The sequence below is a fragment of the Eretmochelys imbricata genome, chromosome 6 (genome assembly GCF_965152235.1).
Source record: "Eretmochelys imbricata isolate rEreImb1 chromosome 6, rEreImb1.hap1, whole genome shotgun sequence".
In the NCBI taxonomy this organism is placed as follows: Eukaryota; Metazoa; Chordata; order Testudines; family Cheloniidae; genus Eretmochelys; species Eretmochelys imbricata.
The window spans coordinates 66,917,667-66,937,534 of NC_135577.1; the positions used below are offsets into that span (position 1 = coordinate 66,917,667).

The 19,868-nt window shown below is 42.6% G+C and overlaps 1 protein-coding gene across 3 annotated transcripts in view; it reads left to right on the forward strand.

The window, feature by feature from the left end:
* Positions 1–19,868, forward strand: part of SIPA1L1 (signal induced proliferation associated 1 like 1) — a 380,780-nt gene that overhangs the window by 300,151 nt on the left and 60,761 nt on the right. For all 3 annotated transcript variants that reach the window (XM_077818752.1, XM_077818751.1, XM_077818753.1), the window contains 3 exons: positions 4,713–5,289; positions 6,455–6,729; positions 17,836–18,114. In XM_077818752.1, the coding sequence (XP_077674878.1) occupies positions 4,713–5,289; positions 6,455–6,729; positions 17,836–18,114 (1,131 nt within the window). The remainder of the gene's footprint in view (positions 1–4,712; positions 5,290–6,454; positions 6,730–17,835; positions 18,115–19,868) is intronic.

Here is a 19,868-nt window from a genome sequence, read left to right on the forward strand (position 1 = left end):
AGTTTGCAGATTAAAAAGTAAGCAGACCACTTGGTTTCAGTGATACCTCTACATAGATACAGGAGTCTTCCTATGCATGGTAACTTGCAGGATCAGGACCTTTGTGTGTTTCATGTACCTTTCATGGGCTTAAAATTCTTCATTGATGGGTTTTCCACTACAAATACTGGATCCATATTTATACAATTCAGTTCTGAAAAGTTTTTATAGGAAATCTCTCAGAATAAGTTTGACTTTTTCTCCACTGGATTATTTGGAACAGTTTCACAGTACCAGAAATTTTCTGTCTATAATGCAAACCATTATCTAATTTCAAATGTATAAAATTTTCTATGGGCACCCATGCTATGCTCTGAGTGCTTGTACAGATTAAAATACAGAACTGCCCATAAATAATTATTTCCTCATAAATCAGTCAGCATTCAGGATTCTGGATCTGAAGCCCTCTTCAACTTGTGCCATTTGGTGTAGTCTCAAACTGTTCACAGATGCTGATTATTAAATTAAATTCTTATTGGGAAGACATGGTCCCCGCCCTGAAGAATCTGAAATCTCAGTAGAGACACATTGTGACAAGGGAAGAGAGAAGCAGGGGTGGGGGCAAGAGGGAAGAAGGGTTTCAAATACATAGCAGTGGGGTTATTTTTGTTTTCATGGATGCACTGGTTGCATCTCTGTGGCTAAATTAAGGTTGAGTTCAGTCATTTTGTTATGTATGAAGAATACACTGTATCCTCACCAAAGTTACAGCACTTTCTTTTTGGACACCAAATTAATTTTCCGAGAATTCTCAAGTAAATCCCTTAATCTGTTTAAGGTTAAATTTAATTTAAAATGGGTCCTTTAAGAAATTTAACAGGTCTTTTTTTGGTCACAGATTATTTCAGCTCAGCATTGTTGGCAGAGATGTGAATCTCTGGTGCATTGACTAGTTTCCAAAATGAAACTTTTGGGATTAATGATTGATTTTTGTTTTCTGTTACAATTCTGGAGTTTCTCCTTCAGCAGAAGCTGAAGAATAATGCCCTCCTTCAGAAAAAAGAAAAGGAGTACTTGTGGCACCTTAGAGACTAACCAATTTATTTGAGCATGAGCTTTCGTGAGCTACAGCTCACTTCATCAGATGCATACCGTGGAAACTGCAGCAGACTTTATATATACACAGAGAATATGAAACAATACCTCTTCCCACCCCACTGTCCTGCTGGTAATAGCTTATCTAAAGTAATCGTCAGGTTAGGCCATTTCCAGCACAAATCCAGGTTTTCTCACCCTCCACCCCCCCACACAAATTCACTCTCCTGCTGGTGATAGCCCATCCAAAGTGACAACTCTTTACACAATGTGCATGATAATGAAGTTAGGCCATTTCCTGCACAAATCTAGGTTCTCTCACTCCCTCACCCCCCTCCAAAAACCCACCCCCATACACACACAGACTCACTCTCCTGCTGGTAATAGCTCATCCAAACTGACCACTCTCCAAGTTTAAATCCAAGTTAAACCAGAACATCTGGGGGGGGGGCGGGTAGGAAAAAACAAGAGGAAATAGGCTACCTTGCATAATGACTTAGCCACTCCCAGTCTCTATTTAAGCCTAAATTAATAGTATCCAATTTGCAAATGAATTCCAATTCAGCAGTTTCTCGCTGGAGTCTGGATTTGAAGTTTTTTTGTTTTAAGATAGCGACCTTCATGTCTGTGATTGCGTGACCAGAGAGATTGAAGTGTTCTCCGACTGGTTTATGAACGTTATAATTCTTGACATCTGATTTGTGTCCATTTATTCTTTTACGTAGAGACTGTCCAGTTTGACCAATGTACATGGCAGAGGGGCATTGCTGGCACATGATGGCATAAATCACATTGGTGGATGTGCAGGTGAACGAACCTCTGATAGTGTGGCTGATGTTATTAGGCCCTGTGATGGTGTCCCCTGAATAGATATGTGGGCACAATTGGCAACGGGCTTTGTTGCAAGGATAAGTTCCTGGGTTAGTGGTTCTGTTGTGTGGTATGTGGTTGTTGGTGAGTATTTGCTTCAGGTTGCGGGGCTGTCTGTAGGCAAGGACTGGCCTGTCTCCCAAGATTTGTGAGAGTGTTGGGTCATCCTTTAGGATAGGTTGTAGATCCTTAATAATGCGTTGGAGGGGTTTTAGTTGGGGGCTGAAGGTGACGGCTAGTGGCGTTCTGTTATTTTCTTTGTTAGGCTTGTCCTGTAGTAGGTAACTTCTGGGAACTCTTCTGGCTCTATCAATCTGTTTCTTTACTTCCGCAGGTGGGTATTGTAGTTGTAAGAAAGCTTGACAGAGATCTTGTAGGTGTTTGTCTCTGTCTGAGGGGTTGGAGCAAATGCGGTTGTATCGCAGAGCTTGGCTGTAGACGATGGATCGTGTGGTGTGGTCAGGGTGAAAGCTGGAGGCATGCAGGTAGGAATAGCGGTCAGTAGGTTTCCGGTATAGGGTGGTGTTTATGTGACCATTGTTTATTAGCACTGTAGTGTCCAGGAAGTGGATCTCTTGTGTGGACTGGACCAGGCTGAGGTTGATGGTGGGATGGAAATTGTTGAAATCATGGTGGAATTCCTCAAGGGCTTCTTTTCCATGGGTCCAGATGATGAAGATGTCATCAATATAGCGCAAGTAGAGTAGGGGCTTTAGGGGACGAGAGCTGAGGAAGCGTTGTTCTAAATCAGCCATAAAAATGTTGGCGTACTGTGGGGCCATGCGGGTACCCATAGCAGTGCCGCTGATCTGAAGGTATACATTGTCGCCAAATGTGAAATAGTTATGGGTAAGGACAAAGTCACAAAGTTCAGCCACCAGGTTAGCCGTGACATTATCGGGGATAGTGTTCCTGACGGCTTGTAGTCCATCTTTGTCTCTAAGGTGCCACAAGTACTCCTTTTCTTTTTGCGAATACAGACTAACACGGCTGTTACTCCTTCAGAAAAACTCTCAAAAATGGTTGTCACCTCTTATTCTCAATGGGATTGAAACATCAAGCTGCTTTCAGTAAATTTAGTCACCACCCGCATTCTCCAGTTCCTGTTTGCCTTTTGACAGAACAGGGATGCACTGTCTTCCCTGAGGGCAGCTTGAGTTCATTCCCATTGGGACCAACAGGATACTACGGTCATTTTAAGAAGGCCGCCTAAACTGAGAGCAACTTGTGACCTGAGTCCTATAAAAAATACTGTGTGGTTGTTGCCATTTTGAATGAGGACAAAGCCTGGTGAATTTCTCTGAAGGATGTTTTATGCACTACTCTCTGTTAAGGACAAACTTTCAGTTATGAATAATGCCAAACATAACCGTTAATCCTAAATGTTTTTTCTGAAAAAGCTACTTGTTGCACAAGAGGTACCGAACGCAGGGGTGAGAGGGAAGACACAAGAGAGTGAAACGGGTGGATGTGTGCGCAGTGCACAGATTAACATAGGGGGTGGAAAGATAGGGGGGAAACTTGGGGTTGTGGAATGGGAATGCAGGAAACAGCAGGGAGGGGGAATCTGGGATATACACCATAGCTGTTTTGTGCTTCTCTGTTGATGTAAAACAGCTCTATAAACCGCCTTTAACTGACCATAAGAGAAGAGCATGCATCCCATCCTCCCCCTGCTTCCTTCCCCCTCTTCTGGGAGGAGAGGTCTTTATAAACCATACAAAAGTAACATTTCTGTTCAAGGGGTAAATTGAGCAGGAGTTTAGAGTAGTCAGATTTGGTCCAAGCAGTTCACCTATCCTGAATGACTGGTTAAGAAGACAGCTTTTTCCAACTGACACAGAGCAGTGCTGACCTTAAAGAAAACAGACCAATGTTTTTTAAATTGTGCATACAATCATGGTGATTGTGCATATAGATTATATACCCACATTTTTATTCATACACAAGTAAGAAAATTTGAGTTAGTGTATCTAAATGAAAACATCAAAAGAGTGTTAGTTTTGCTAAAAATAAAACGAAAAATGGTTTACAATGAATTAATTATCGGTCTTAATTAATATGGTCAATCATAGATGCTGCCATAGTATAAATATTAAAGAATAAGTACAGGAGCCAGAATTGTTCCTCTTCACCTCATAGGTGAGTCATGTACAACTCAGAGAATGTAATATATTAATATATGCCCCCAACAGCATTGATTTACAAAAAATTGAATATATGGGACTTACCCAAATACTTGGCTATTAACATTTTAATTGTGTTGTTATTAACATATATTACAATATATTATATTGGCCACATTCTCAAGTTAGTATAAACATTGTTTTTGCGTGTAATTGTACCTGAAGTAAACATGCAAATACAGAGTTTTGTGTGGGTTTCCAATGTGGGGTATTGTGAAAATTTTGCACATTATATGTAACGAAGCATTTAGTTATTAGATTATTTTTTTTAGCAGGGCAATTGAGAGCATTAAGAAGAGTGAGTGATTATTTACCTCTCTCCTCTATCCCCTTCTCTGATATATACATTATAGAAAACTTTGAGAAACTAGCAAAGTAAAAAAATAATTGTCTGCATGTTAACTGCAGATACTTTGTGCCTCTGGTGAATCAAGCAACCCTTTCTTTTGCCAGTGTAGGTCTGTGTGAAAATCAGAGGGTGGCCTGAGAAGGGCATATCTGTGGGTTCTGTAGATTCCATAAACCGCTAAGGAGAAATTAAAATGTTGACACATCACTTCTTCATTTCTGTATTTCTTCTAGTGTTGCTGTGACAAGATCCAGAGATGTTCCATCCTTTGGACCACCAATCCCAAAAGGTGTTACCTTTCCTAAATCAAATGTGTTCAGGGACTTCTTACTGGCCAAAGTGATTAATGCAGAGAATGCTGCTCATAAATCCGAGAAGTTCCGTGCCATGGCCACCAGGACACGCCAAGAGTACTTGAAAGATCTAGCAGAAAAGAATGTCACCAATACACCCATTGACCCATCTGGCAAGTTCCCCTTCATTTCACTTGCTTCAAAAAAGAAGGAAAAGTCCAAACCTTATCCAGGAGCAGAGCTCCATAGTTCTGGTGCCATTGTGTGGAGTGTCCACGCAAAGGACTATTGCAAGGGTATGGAAATAGACTGTCTCCTGGGTGTATCTAATGAGTTTGTAGTTCTCATTGAGCAGGATACAAAGAGTGTGGTGTTCAATTGTTCCTGCAGAGATGTGATAGGGTGGACTTCAACGGACACAAGCATCAAACTCTTCTATGACAGGGGTGAATGTGTTTCTGTGGAGAGCTTTATCAACAACTCTGATGATATCAAAGAGGTCGTGAAAAGGCTGGAGGTTAGAATTTTTTTTTTCTAAATTAAAATTTGGTCTTTGTAACAAATGAATTACAATGCTTACAATCACTGTTTGTTAATTAATTAATTCCACAAGGCCATTTCCTGTTTTCTCTCTCTATTCCCCCCCACCCCACACACACACACCTCTACTTTGACATCTACCAGAAAGTAGCCAGCCATTGTTGGTTGTTTTGCATGAGTCAGGAGTAGCTGATGTCGTTTAAAAAGAATGAGAAAAAATTTGGTACCTTCAGGAACCATCAAGTTGTACAGTAAATGCCTGTCTAGTCAAATGATCTTATCTATTTCTCTTGTTTCCTCTTTACTCTGTCATATCCATGTTATATTTAGTCTCAAATAAAGTTTGAGTAGGAGTTGCCTTACTATGTGTCTGAACAGTGCCTAGCAAATCAGGCCCCAATCTAGATTGAGGCCTCTAGATGCTGTCTCAATACAAATAATAGTAATAAAGTAAAATAAACAATTCATTGCATTGTTATTTTTTGTCTAGAAAATGTCTGTCCATCTTCACTATTTGTCCACATAATACTGTGTCATGAAGGAAAGACGTATTTGTAGCAGCTGTGTTCTCCACTACATTAAAAATAACAATTGTAGACTGAACAAGAGGGAAGGAGACACACATGCCATTGGTCAAGCATTTAGAACCTGTAGTCACCCTGGTGCCAGTTAAGACAGTGGCAGAAGGTTCCAGTTCCACTAAATTGGATAGTTGCACACCATCAAACTATTGTACTGAATAATGGAGAAATGGTAGTTTTGTGAAATATCCACAGACCTAGTAAAAATGTCAAATTTTAAATATGAAATACAGGTGCTTGTGTAAGTCCTCCACACTTACCTGTTGTGCACTGCCACATCCTTTAATGTTCCTATGAAATAAGTGGAATTTTAAGGCAGAACTACAATACCACTAGTTAATTCTGTGCAATCAGCTGCTATCTTAAATATCCAGCTTGAATAAAGGGACTTGTTTGAACTGGTATTGTATATATCAGTGGGGACTTTTCTTGAGACAAAGTACTTCTGTTCCCTTTCTCCATAACCCATCTTGGACTGTGGCTGTAAAACCCAGAATTATAGCCCTCTCAGATTATAATTCATTACACTAATCACTCTTTCCTCTTCATTTCAATTCTCAGTTTGTGACAAAGGGCTGTGAGACCACGGAGATGACGTTACGTAGGAATGGACTGGGTCAGCTTGGTTTCCATGTGAACTATGAAGGCATTGTGGCAGACGTTGAGCCCTATGGCTATGCTTGGCAGGCAGGATTACGACAGGGCAGCCGGCTAGTGGAGATCTGCAAAGTGGCTGTAGCCACTCTAAGCCATGAACAAATGATTGACCTGCTGAGAACATCAGTAACTGTGAAGGTTGTCATCATTCCTCCACATGAGGACTGCACTCCACGCAGGTATTGTGAGGTGACAGAATGAGAGTTAATGCCATCTAGAGCTACCTTTGGGCAAGAAATTTATTTTGTTTTAAAAATGCAGAACTTTTCCCCCTTGCTACTTTGACATTGGAATAAATTCCGGCCTGTATAAAGATTATTAAAGAATTATGTTACAGCATCCCATATTGTCAACTGAAACAAGTTGCAAAAGGGGGCACGCTGTCTAAATTTACACTTCAGCTCCACAAAATATCTATTACGTGTACAGTAGTTTAGTAAAAATCATAATACTCTCAAAGTATCCTTCAAACTCCCACAAACACCTTGTGCAGATCACACATCTCTGAACTGACAAGTGTACATTTATGATGCATCAAAATACTAGTTAATTTTCCTCTCATTCACAGAGAACTTTTAATTCCTATGAATCCTTTTCCCCAATGCCAGATGTTCCATTCCCCTTCCAGCCAAGCAAGGCTACATGTGACTAGAGCCAGTCAATCTATCTGTGTATGTATTGGTCAGGGAACTTGCTGCAGATTGAGACTGTCTCCTCAGTGGCTGAGCTTGCTGACTCCACAGCACTCTCAACCCTTGCTGAGTTCCAGGCAGGCTGTCAACTTTTTTATTGCTTTTATAGTTTTTAAATGTAGCATTTGATCATGGATAAACTTTTATCTGGTGGTTTTCTTGCTAAACTGAACATTCCCAATTTCCTTCATCTTTTCTTGGAGCTCTGTTTTCCCAATCTGTTTATCATTTTTATTGCTTCTCTATTCAGTCATATCACGGCTTCCCATCTCTCAAATACCATGTATTAATTCCTCATAAACATTATTTAAATATGAGAGAAGGTACCTATGTAGACTGAACTTGTCCACTTTGTCAGCTCAAGTTTGTGCTTAAATTTGGTTAGAAGAAAACCAAGTACAAGAATCAAATATGCAAATGATCTGTTTGAGGAGGTACTGTGTTACAGTGATTTGTGATATTATTATTATTTTGAGATGTGATCATCATCATAACAAAGGAGACCACCTGCAAGTTAGACAGGAGTCCTAATTGTAAAAAGCCCACTTTTGTTTTTAATCTTTTAGAATTGCCATAAGAACAACCAGGGTAGCCCATTTTGTGAATGAGAATCAAATGAGGGGGAAAGAACAGGTGCTACAACTGTCCCTAAAGTGTCAGTACAAAATTGAATGCATGTCAGAGGTTGAAATGAGAAGTGGCACAAGATCATTCTTGTGAGCTATTTGAAATGCTTTTGTACAGTATCTGGCCAGATCAGCAAATGAAAAGTCCAGCTGCAATCATGGCAAAAAGGTTAGAACGTAAAATTCTAGCACAGATCCCACTTATTTCAAATATCTTGGCTGAATTAAATTAAGCACAGCTAAAAGTAGGCTTAGCTTCAGTCTGGCCACAATCACAGCAGGAAGAGCTATAACAGTATTTTTCAAAATACTCACCCTCCTGACAGTGGTTTTGTTATTGTGTTGGGGCAAAGATCATAAGTAGCTTATTACTCAGTTATAAACTCCCAAATGCCAATTCCTCGTCCTGCCTACTGCATCCAAAAAATTCATAATGATTTATACATTTTTACATTTGTAAATTTTCGTAAATATTGAATAATAAATATATCATTAAAGACTAAAGTTAAATCTTTTCACAAAGCAATTTATTTTTAGCAATAAATTTTCCAAAGTCAAATTTCCTTTTCTGCATAATCCAGGAGATAATTTATGATTTGTATTACAGTAATATCTAAAGGCCCTAATTGAAGGGGACCCATTCTTCTATGTGCTATACAAACATATAGTAAGTCATCCCTATCTCAAAGAGTTTATAACTTAAATATGCAAATGTAAAAGTGTGTGGCCATCCCTGCTGTTCTACCTCTGAGGGAGACCACGCCTCGTCGCAGTCTCACCCTTAGAACGGCAGTCAGTTAGGGGTGAATTAGCTGTCTTTAAAGCTCAGGCCACTTGAGCTGGGCTGAGCAATAAAGAGTCTATGTGAACCCCGGGCCCTCAGGCAGGGCGAGGCACCAACTGTTAGGGGCTCTGGCCTGCAGTTATAACAGAGCAGCAAAGGGTCTATGAGCCCCAGCTCTCAGTCAGGGCGGGTAGCCAGCAGTTAGGGGCTCTGGCCTGTCATCAGGGCAGGGCAGCAAAAGTCTATAAGACCAGGCCCTCAGTCAGGGCAAGACAACAACCAGTCTAAGAGCTCAGCCCTCATTAGAGGAGGTAGCCTAGGTTAGAGCAATAAAGGATCACTTCATCAGCTGTAGCTCACAAAAGCTTATGCTCAGATAAATTTGTTAGTCTCTGACTTGGTGCCCTGATGGGCGATCCACTGTATTCAGTGTTCCATAAGGATAAGGTCTTGTTGCAATTGCACCCAAAATTCACTCCTAAAGTAATCCCGGACTTTCGCATAAATGAGACAGTACACTTACCTGTATTTTTTCCAAAGCTTCATACAAGCAGTGAGGATAAGAGACTCCATTCCCTGGACATGCATGGAACATTAGTGTTTTATCTGCAAAGAACAAAATCTATCAAAATGTCACCTAAACTATTCCTTTCCCTAGCAGAACAGATAAGAGGCCTCTAACAGACCACAGGCATCTTCAGTAGCCTCACTTCAATAAGTGTTACTCGATGATATATGCAAAGGGGCTAAATGGAGTTCCATTCATACCTCCATGAGATATGCTATAGTACAAGCCTCCACAGCAGACACGTCCTATGGAGCAGCAGTTCTGTGATCATTTATATCAGCAGCATTCTCGCACCTATCTCCTCTTGTGAATACTGCTTGTCAGTCACTCACAGTGAATACAGATAGGGACCATCCCTGGAAGAAGAAAGAAGTTACTTATCTTATAGTAACTGGAGTTCTTTGAGATGTGTTGTCCCTATCTGTGTTCCACTACCCTCTTTTCCTTCTGCCTCAGATCTTTTCCTTGCTTCACAGTGGAGAAGGAACTGGAGAAGCACTTATTCTGCACTGCCCCTTATAGCCTCAGTTCGCAGCATTAGGAGATGTGTCAATTGCTCTGCACATGTGCCCTGCTGGCAAGAATCTTTTGGTCTCAGGCACATGAAGTGCGCGCACACAGTAGAATACAGATACTGGCCGCACATCTCGAAGAACTTCATTTACTATATGATAATGCTGTTTATCCCAAAGGCTTCTAGTGGCCAAATTAGAGAGAAGCACCTAAAGTTCAGTAGGAGAGACCTGTTGCTTTCATAGATTATAAGGCCAGAAGAGACCTTTGTGATCATCTAGTCAAGCCTCTTGTATAACACCATCAATAGGACTTCCCTTAATTTGAACTAGAGCAACTGTTTTAGGAAAAACAGCTGGTCTTGATTTTAAAAATGTCGTGATGTAGAGCTATGACAACCCATGATAAGTTGTTCCAATGGTTAATGACACTCTGTTAAAAAATGTGTGCCCTATTTCTAGTCTGTCTGCCTTTGGATCTTATTACGCCTTGTCTGCTAGACTGAAGAATCCTCTATTATCAAATTTCTGTTCCCTATGTAGGTACTTATAAACTCACCCCTCAAATCACCCCTTATCCTTCTCTTTCTTAAACTAAATAGATTGAGCTTCTTCAGTCTTTCACTATGTCATGTTTTCCAATTCTTTAAACGTTCTTGTGGCTCTTCTCTGAATCCTCTCCAATTTATTAACATCCTTCTTGAACTGTTGACACCAGAACTGGACACAATATTCCTGTAGCAGTTACGCCAGTGCCAAATACAGGGATGATACAACCTCTCTATTCCTACTTGAGATTCTTCTGTTTATACGTCCAAGGATCTCATTAGCCCTTTGGGCCAATCACACTGGGAGTTCACGTTCCGATGATTATCCACCATGACCCCCAAGTCTTTTTCTGAGTCTTCCCCCAGAGTAGAGTCCCCCATTCTGAAAGTATGGTCTAAATTCATTCTTCCTAGATGTATGGTTTTACATTTATTCATATTAAAACGCATATTGTTTGCTTCTGCCCAGTTTACAAAGTGATCCAGATTACTCAGTATCAGTGATTTGTCTTTTTCGTTATTTACCAGTCCCCCAGTCTTTGTGTCATCTGCAAACTTGATCTGTAGTTATTTTGTTTTCTTCCATAACCTGGTTTTAGAATGATTATGGAGTTGCAGTAGTTACTTTGTAGACTTCGTAGTGACTTTGAAGTTGTAGCCCACTTTCATTTCTTAGCCCAATTTTGACACTTTCCCAAAACCACAAATTCCTAAAAAATAGCATATAAATCCCTTTAGCTTCAGATTTGGTATTTGTGGTCTCTAGCAAGCATTGAACTTTTAGGGAAAGTGGGGTTGATTATCCAATGTATGTCAAAGGTATAAAACTTTTTTAAAAATGTAATTCATTTTGGGTTAGTATTACCTTTTTGGTTTGTAAAGCATTATCTCAAAATTAGCTGTACTAGGAATCTCAAATTTATATTTTTCTTGTATCCTAGACAAGATCTAGCATGTGGGATTTTTTCTTTTCATTCACAGGGTAAACATGTTGAATGTATTCCTTGCAGAGTTTTTAACCTTAAAATGGTCAATATCCAGTGAACAGATAAGGTTAATCAAACTCTGATTAAGCTTCATTTTAAAAAAAAAAAAGTCATATCCCAGTTGGTGCAGCTGACTGCACGATCCTGTGGGAGGCCTTATGTTTGAAGAATTTCTGATGATCACTTTTATGTTTACTTTTAATAGGTATGTTTTAATATCTCCAGAAGATTCAATCTTTTTTGAGGATTTCTTTGCTTTCTATCATTCAGTGAAAGCAACAAATAAAAAGCCTTTTGTTGGTTAAGGAGTTGTTCCTGGTTCATGTGGCTGCTCAGTTCCTTGTTCAGGCCCTGCCTCGTTTAAAGTGTAAATTAACCCACTATATAAGTTTTAAATAGACCATTAATTGACATTCTCTTAATGTGTATATTAATATTTTGCTCTGGGACTGTAGTAATATTTCGCATCTACTGGTAGAAGGGAGGGTATAAAGCAGTGGTCTGAACCGCTGAACTTGAAGGCTTTAGTGACTGGTGCATTAGTCTTCCTGTTCTGTCCAAACCTCTGCTGGTCCCAGTGCACTTCTGCTGTCCAATTCGTATTCTTTTGTTTGTTCTCTAACCTGCAGTGCTGTTTTGGTAGCTCCAGATTCTTCTTCAAATGATGGTCCCAATGTGAATTCCACAAATGGGTGCACATGTGTGCCATGCGCCTGAGTCCGGAAGTGTTTGTATCCATTGACCCGCACTTGCATAGTGTGTCTCCTCTTGCTCCCAGCTGAGGATATAATAGGTAGTGCCTCTCCAGTTCCCTTTCAGTGCCGCATGGCTTGTGTCGGAACCCCAGTTCCTTTGTGCTCTTAGTTTTTCTAAAAGAATGACTTACTTCTGATTTGGTATATATAGCTGTATACTGTCTTTTCTAGGGTAGTTAGATAAATTATTACAATTAGTGTAGTTTCTTTCCCCATTTGGGGACCATCTCCCCACCAGGGAGTATGCCCTGGAATCCAGGTTTTAAAAACTGCTTTTCTTGCCCACGCTCATTCTCTGTGAGAGACAAGCACCAGTGGTGCCTCACACTTTTTGAAGCTTGCTGCTCCATCTGCAAGCCTTTCCCGCCCAGAGCCCAAGAAGCTCGAGAACTCTGCCTCCATAAATACTTTATGGAGGAAGCCCTGAGACCGAGGGCACACTCAGATCAGGGACTGGGAGACCCCCTGTACAGCAGCCATTATTGGCAGTGAGCGCTCCTCTGAGCACCTTGCATGTCCCAGAATCAATGGTACTGAAGGCCAATGACAAGACCCTGCACAAGTGTAAAAAACACTCTCATGGGCATAAGAGCAGATCCCCGCCATGGACTGCTCCCAGGTGCAGCGTTTCCTCCCCAAGTGGGGCCAGGTCTGGTGAGATGTCGCACGCAGATCCAGCCAGACCAGTGCCCATGTTTCCCCATGTGGAGGGTAAGACCAGGTGCAAACAGGATCCGACGCTGCTAACAGCAACCTTGGAACCCAGGCATTCAGAATGCCCACTGGTATGTGCTGCCTGATCTGCTGGTACCTCTGTGCCTCCCAGACAGGCTGGCTCAGCAGATGCAACCAGGCCCCTCTGGCATCTCCATGGGAACAATGTGGACTCCTGTACACTCTGAGCCTTTCCTTTTGGCAGAGGAGCTGAACCTTCCCTACCCACAGTCTCAACTCCTGTCTGGTTCTCTCACCTATGACATCTCTACTCCAGAGGATGAACCTCTTCTGCTGCTGCCCGAGAAGCCTGTCCCATTGCGACACCGCAACCCCCCAGTACCGACAATTCCCTCTTTGCCAGAACAGTTGTCAGAATCTGAGGAGTTCTCGGAGACGGAACCCTTGTTCTCCCTGATGTAACACCAGAGTCTAGACTCACAGCCCAGACTGCCTTGCTCCTCGGTATATGGTCCGGTAACGGAGGCCTGGAATCACTACCTGTGGGGTCACCATACCTGAGGGGCCCTTCTTTTTGGCCATACTGGGATCCCTACCACAAACACCAGGCATCATCTCAGGTATCCTATTGGCTGTACCCCACTTGCCCATCAATGCCGTCGGTTTATGAGGAGGAGGCAGACATTGAACCAGTACTGCCAGCCCCTCTGATCCCTGCTGCTGCATCCCCATTGCCTGATGAAGTGCTTATTCTGCTTCCGCTCTCTCTGCCATACAACCCCCATAAATATCAGGACTTGCTCTATAGGGTAGTGGCAGACCTGGGTACCCGGTCCGAGGAGGATCAGGACCCACAACATCAACTTCTCGGCATCCTCCAAACCAAGGGGCCCTTTTGGGTAGCTTTACCCATTAACGAGGCCGTCCTTCAACCAGCGGGGCAATGTGACACATCCCTGTCTCCTGTGCCCCCACACTTAAGAGGGCGGAGAGGAGATATTTTGTGTCTGCTAAAGGACTGGATTTTTTTTCACAACCAGCTCCCTGGTTGTCCATGCAGCAGCAGAGCAGGCACTCCAACACCCTCAGAAGTCTACCCTTCAGACAGAGTAGCTAAGTGGATGGACCTGCTGGGCATGAAGGTATATTCTTTGGCAGGGCTGCAGTTCTGCATTGCTAACTACTAGGCTCTGCTAGCCAAGTATGATTTTAACAACAACAAACCAGCAGAGTTCAAGGACAAGCTGCCACCGGCGCATCAGTAGCAATTCCAGGGGCTGGTAAACAAAGGGCATCTGGTTGGCCAGGTGGGCCTCCAGACCTCTGTGGATGCAGCCGACGTGTCCTCTCGCACTCTAGTGACCGAGATAGTTATATGTACTGGGACTCATGGCTACAATCATCTGACTTTCCCATGGAGGTCCAAAGTACAATTGAGGACCTTACCTTTGATGAGAACAAGTTGTTCCACAAAAAAACAGACAAATCCCTCCACTCACTGCAAAACTCCAAAGCCACACTACTGTCCCTTGGTGTGTGTATATATACACCAGCTCAGCGATTCAGGCAGTACTGAAGCCCTCGCCCCCATGGGACATTAATCTTGTTCTCTCCACCCTCACAAAGCTCCCTTTGAGCCGCTGGCAACATGGTCCCTCTCCCACCTCTCAAAGAAAGTGACATTCTTGGTCGCCATTACCTCAGCCAGACAGGTCAGTGAACGAGCATCCATGATGGCAGACCCTCCCACCCACGATATTCCACAAGGACAAGATGTCCTTAGAGCTGCACCTAAAATTCCTCCCAAAAGTGGTGGAGTGCATCCACCTGCCAGTTTTCTGCTCCAAACTGCACGCCTCCCCAGCTGACACTTCCTTGACGTCCGCCGTGCACTAGCATTCTACCTACACAGTATCCTATCCTTTCACACATCGCCAAAGCTATTGGTAGTTGTCATTGAATGGTCAAGGATCAAGCCCTGTCATCCCAACAAATCTCCAAATGGGTGTCAGGGAGCATCCGCGCATGCTACAAACAATCCAGCATACCTGTCTGATAGTGACAGCGCACTCTATGCAAGTGTGACTCATTGGCCTCACTAGCAGACGTCTCCTGGCAAGACATCTGTTACTCAGCAACATGGTGCTCCATCCACATGTTCACGAGACACTACGCCATCGCATAAGTGATGGCTATAGATGCTGCCTGGGGCCCGGCCATACTGCAGACCACACTTCCATTGGGATCCTCTCACCCACCTCCACACTGATCACTGTTTGCGAGTCACCCACATATCGAATACACATAGGGACCATCACTTGAAGAAGAGGAAAAAGAGGAGGAGGTTACTTATCTGTAACTGGAGGTTCTTTGAGATGTGTGGTCCCTATCTGTATTCCACTACCCACACTCCATGACCTCTGCTTCAGACTGGATTCCAAAATGGTTAGAGGGAGGTTGGAGTCGTGTTGGCCCCATACTACCTGTTGTACCCTTGGCTGGGGGCACGCGGAAACTCACTACGCACATGCAGGTCAACAAACACTGCTAAGAAACTCTTCTGGACTCAGGCGCAAGGTGCACATGTGCACCTACATATGCAATACACATAGGGACCACACATCTTGAAGAACCTCCCGTTACAGGTAAGTAACCTCCACTTCCAGTCTCATAATCACCATTGTGGGTTAAAGCAGGATTTCTCAACCCATGGGTTGCCAGAATGTGTCACAAAGGATCATGGGGGAAATTTAGTCCCTGCAGAGATTGGAGCCCACCTCCAAGGGGGCGGGGGGGATGGAACCTCAGGGAGTTGCAAAGCCCATCCCGCATTCACCCTGTAGAGCTGGCTTCTGTGGATCTAGTCTTGTGGGGCTCTGCTCCCAGCTCCAGGCATCATGCCCTGGAGTATGGGGTCACAGCTCAGGTTTGGCCCAGCTGCACTTTTGTCATGAGGATATGGGTCAGACTGGGCCAAATTTGAGTAAGTGCGCTGTGACCCAGGAGGTGTCAGTGCCTAGAGAAGGAGCCATCCTCAGCCAGCCTCGTGGGACAGGAGATGCCACTACGGTATGCACAGTGTTGTTTAGTTACTCCTAGGGGAAGTCTGTGCCACTGTGCAAGCACTGAATTAATTCCCCTTGTAGATTTTACTCTTTCCCTGGGAAAAATTGATTCACACACCCCTCCCTAGCAGTGGTGTGTGGGAATGGGGGGGCATGTCTGGTTTGGGCATTAGGAGCAGCCAGGGTAGTCACAAATCACCGCATTGGGAGGCAGCACTGAGCTCTCTCTTTCTGGTTCTCACTCACTATCGTGGTGTGCTCAGGGATGGGCAGCGCTATAGACACCCCAGCCAATGGCTCCTAGCATGCACTGGGCTCCAGTTGCTAGTTCCAACTGGGTGGGTGGGAGAGACACTTCCTCTTCCCCTGCACTGGCCACTCCCGGGGCAGAATCAGACCCATCTCCGGGAACCTCATCACTCCCCAGCCTGTCTTCCCAACCCCCATGCGTCCTGACCCCCTCATATACACTCAGACTCCCCCTGCATCCAGACCACCCACCAAGCCCCACCCCCTGTATCTGAGCCCCAACCACCTTCACTTGGACCCCCCAACAGAGTCCCATTCTCCCTACACCCAGAATCCCCAAACAAGCCCGTGTATCCACATCCCACTCCCAGCTGAGCCAACCGCACCCTGATTGCTCCACACACAACCCTCTCATTCCACACCTGGATTCACCCCCCCCCCCCCGCCACTAAGCCCCTCCACACTTGGATCCTGCCGGATTGCGCCTGCTTGCTTCACATCTGGATCCGAGGCGGGGTAGGGCTGGGCAAGTGTGTCTGTGAGACTCTGTCCCGCTCGCTTGCTGTGGAGCCATATAGATATGTTAATATGCCTAGTAAGGAATCAGTTTGTCAAAAAAACATTTTTTGAATCTTTTTTGTTGCTTGTATTGTTAGACATACTTGCTGAAAGGTATTTTGAAATAAATTACCAAAATCATTGAAAACGGCATGATTATGTTGTGTTATTTTGACAAAATATGCAGAATTTTGCAGAATTTTTAATTTTTTGGTACAGAATTCCCTCAGGAGTATTTAGTATTGACTATGTTAATGTGTTTATAGTGGCTAAGAAATATTTAGTAAGCCAGATTTTTGTTTGTAACTCAAGCTATTTGCTGTGTCAGGACAGGTCATCAAAGTTTACAAATGTGTCCTGAGCTCAAAAAGGTTGAGAACCACTGGATTAAAGCACATCCAGTTGAATGGAACTTTGAGTCACTCACTGGTACATCCATATTCTTTATTTGGTAAATTGATAGTTACTAGAAAACATTGGGAACCATTACTAGAAAGAGTGACATATTGAACTCAAAATTCAAGATTTAAAGATAACTGTAACTGTCTGACCTGGCCTTCAAGTTGGAGTTGAAGTGAGGTGCAACAATGGACAACCTATGCTTTTGGATGCTTTGAGGGGTGATCTTTGAGCAAATGTATAGAACTTATACACTCTGTTGACTGTATAAAAAACTAGAAGCAGCTCAATCTGAATTTTCCCTTTTTTGGATCGGGTTTTAGAGTTGGGCTCATTGCAAATAAAATCCCATCGATCAGACTCCTTATCATTGAATTGTAGAAGATAGAGATAGATCTACTATATTAGCTCATCTAATCTATTCCATGTTTCTCTGGGTTTGTCTTACTGACTGTCTGTTTTAGTATTGTTTATAAGCCTGCTGCAACAAAAGTTAAGGCAACAGAAAAGACATGTATTACAGTGGTTCCCAAACTTGTTCCGCCGCTTGTGCAGGGAAAGGGATGTACTGGCTGTCGCTTCCAGCAGCTCCCATTGGCCTGGAGCAGCGAACCGTGGCTGCTGGGATCTGCGATAGGCCAAACCTGCAGAAGTGGCAGGTAAACAAACCGGCGCGGCCCGCCAGGGGCTTTCCCTGCACAAGCGGTGGAACAAGTTTGGGAACCACTGATGTATTAAATAGGATTAAAACCTTCTGTTTAATTGTTCCATTTGCCAGCACTTATCAATGTAATTCTAGGCAATACTTATTTTTCTTTCTTTGGTATGAACAAATATCTTACCTGTGAATTCATTTTCTTTCTTCCAGGAGTTGTTCAGAAACCTGTCGCATGCCAGTGATGGAATACAAAGTGAATGAAGGAGTTCCATATGAGTTCAAATTCCCCTTCAGAAACAATAACAAATGGCAACGAAATGCGAACAAGGGGCAGGGGCCTCATATGTCACAGGTACCGTCCCAGATACAAAGTCCAGGAACCTCTAGGATTGGTTCAGGGAAAGGAGAAGGGAAAATGCCGCCCCAAGAGCGAGCAGCCAACATTCCCCGCAGCATCTCTAGTGATGGACGTCCATTGGAGAGCCGGCGGTATGTATGCTGTTCACAAACTAATTTTCAACACTTTTCAGAATTTTTTCCAAAACAAAACACATTACATGTATTTTCAAATATTTTATTCAGTATATCTTGTAAATAACTAAAAACATGGACCAGAATGGAATAACTTATTACTGCTATTTGCAAAATGAGATGGTATTGCATTGTTGGAATCTGTTTTGTTATGGCATATTTTGAAATTGATGTATTGCTTTTTAAATTTGGTGGGACCAGAACTGAAATCCTGGACCCAAACACACCTGGACTTTTGGATGTTCCAATTCTGGATCCACATTTTGTAGCATTGTGGAAGTCAGATACAGCTGAGAAATAGCATGAGGTAATATATTTAGCTAATGATAAAATTCATGCCACAATATAGAGAGGTGAGGGAGGCAAATTTCCCTGATATGATTGAGAAGTCATTTAACTTCAGAGCCAGAGAACAGGTAGCTTAAAGTTTAAATTTCTACTCAGCCCCATCATGTCACAATATTTCCATCACTTTAAGAATGGGAGATGTGGATGATAGTACTGAAATGTAGTGACTTTGTTTTGATTATCTGAGTAAATCTGTTAGCGTCACTAGACTTACTCAGAGATGGGCGGTGGGCAGGGTGGCGGGCGAAGTCTGTTTTTGTAGACGACTTTACATGTCGTGTATGTAGACCATGTCTGAATAACGATTTACACATCTGGAAAATACAAAGAAGTGGACAATACATGCTATAAATTACAGAACTCTTTTTAAATACATGGTATGGTGAATTAATTCATTAAAGCATTCATTCAGGTAGCCAAAAATTGAAGGAGAGAGAAATTAAGAGGCATCATAGCCAAGGGAGAAAAACTATAGTGATAAGATTGGAAGCTCAAGTGTGGCCCAGCCCAGCAGTTGACAAATGATGATGACTCCTAAGGTGTTGATAGACTATACTTTCATTTCTTTCTCAGTCAGTGATTTTTATATTGCATTTACACCCTTTTAAAAAACAAAATTAAAATAATCATTTTGCTCAAATTGTTGATTTGTATTTTGCCTCATAAGGAAAATGTGCAGCTGAGAATTTTAGGAAAGAACTTGCTTGTATTACTAGTGGTTCCATGGTAGCACCAGTGTTTTTAACACTGATAGTTAAATTGGTCTTAACATAAAAAGCCAGAAGCTACTTGAGCCTTGTCTACACAGTTTCCTGTTGATTTACCAATGTTAGCACTGATGGGAATTTTTTTCTAAAGTTGTCTTGTACACAGAAGGCCATAGAAGTCAGTTTGACATTTGACATAAAGTTATCTTACCTCTGACCTGTCTGTCTGGACTGTATGCTCAGTTATGTAGCATCCACAGGATATACCTGCATAGTAATGTTGAAGGGAACCTTGGCCTGTGTTTTCAGAGCAGCATGGAATGATGTTTGCCCACTCCTATACTGCAGGATTTCAAATTATAATCATAATGGCAAGACACACAGTGTTTGGTGGAGACTTTGCAAAACAGAAATTACATTTCCACACCGTTCAGTGTTTGTATTGTAAATGTGAAACCATGAGTTTGAGATTGCTTGGTTTCCAAACCATTTTAACCGTTTTTTGTCCCCCTCTCCTTAAAATCTAACGTTCTTTCTAAAGCATTTTTTTTAAAAAGGTTAATATTATGTCTGTTCAACTCTAAATACCTGTTATCTAAGGTTTTTGTAGGGGGGGGGGGGGTTGCCTTCTCTCTTTCTCTCCTTGCTCAGAGTTTG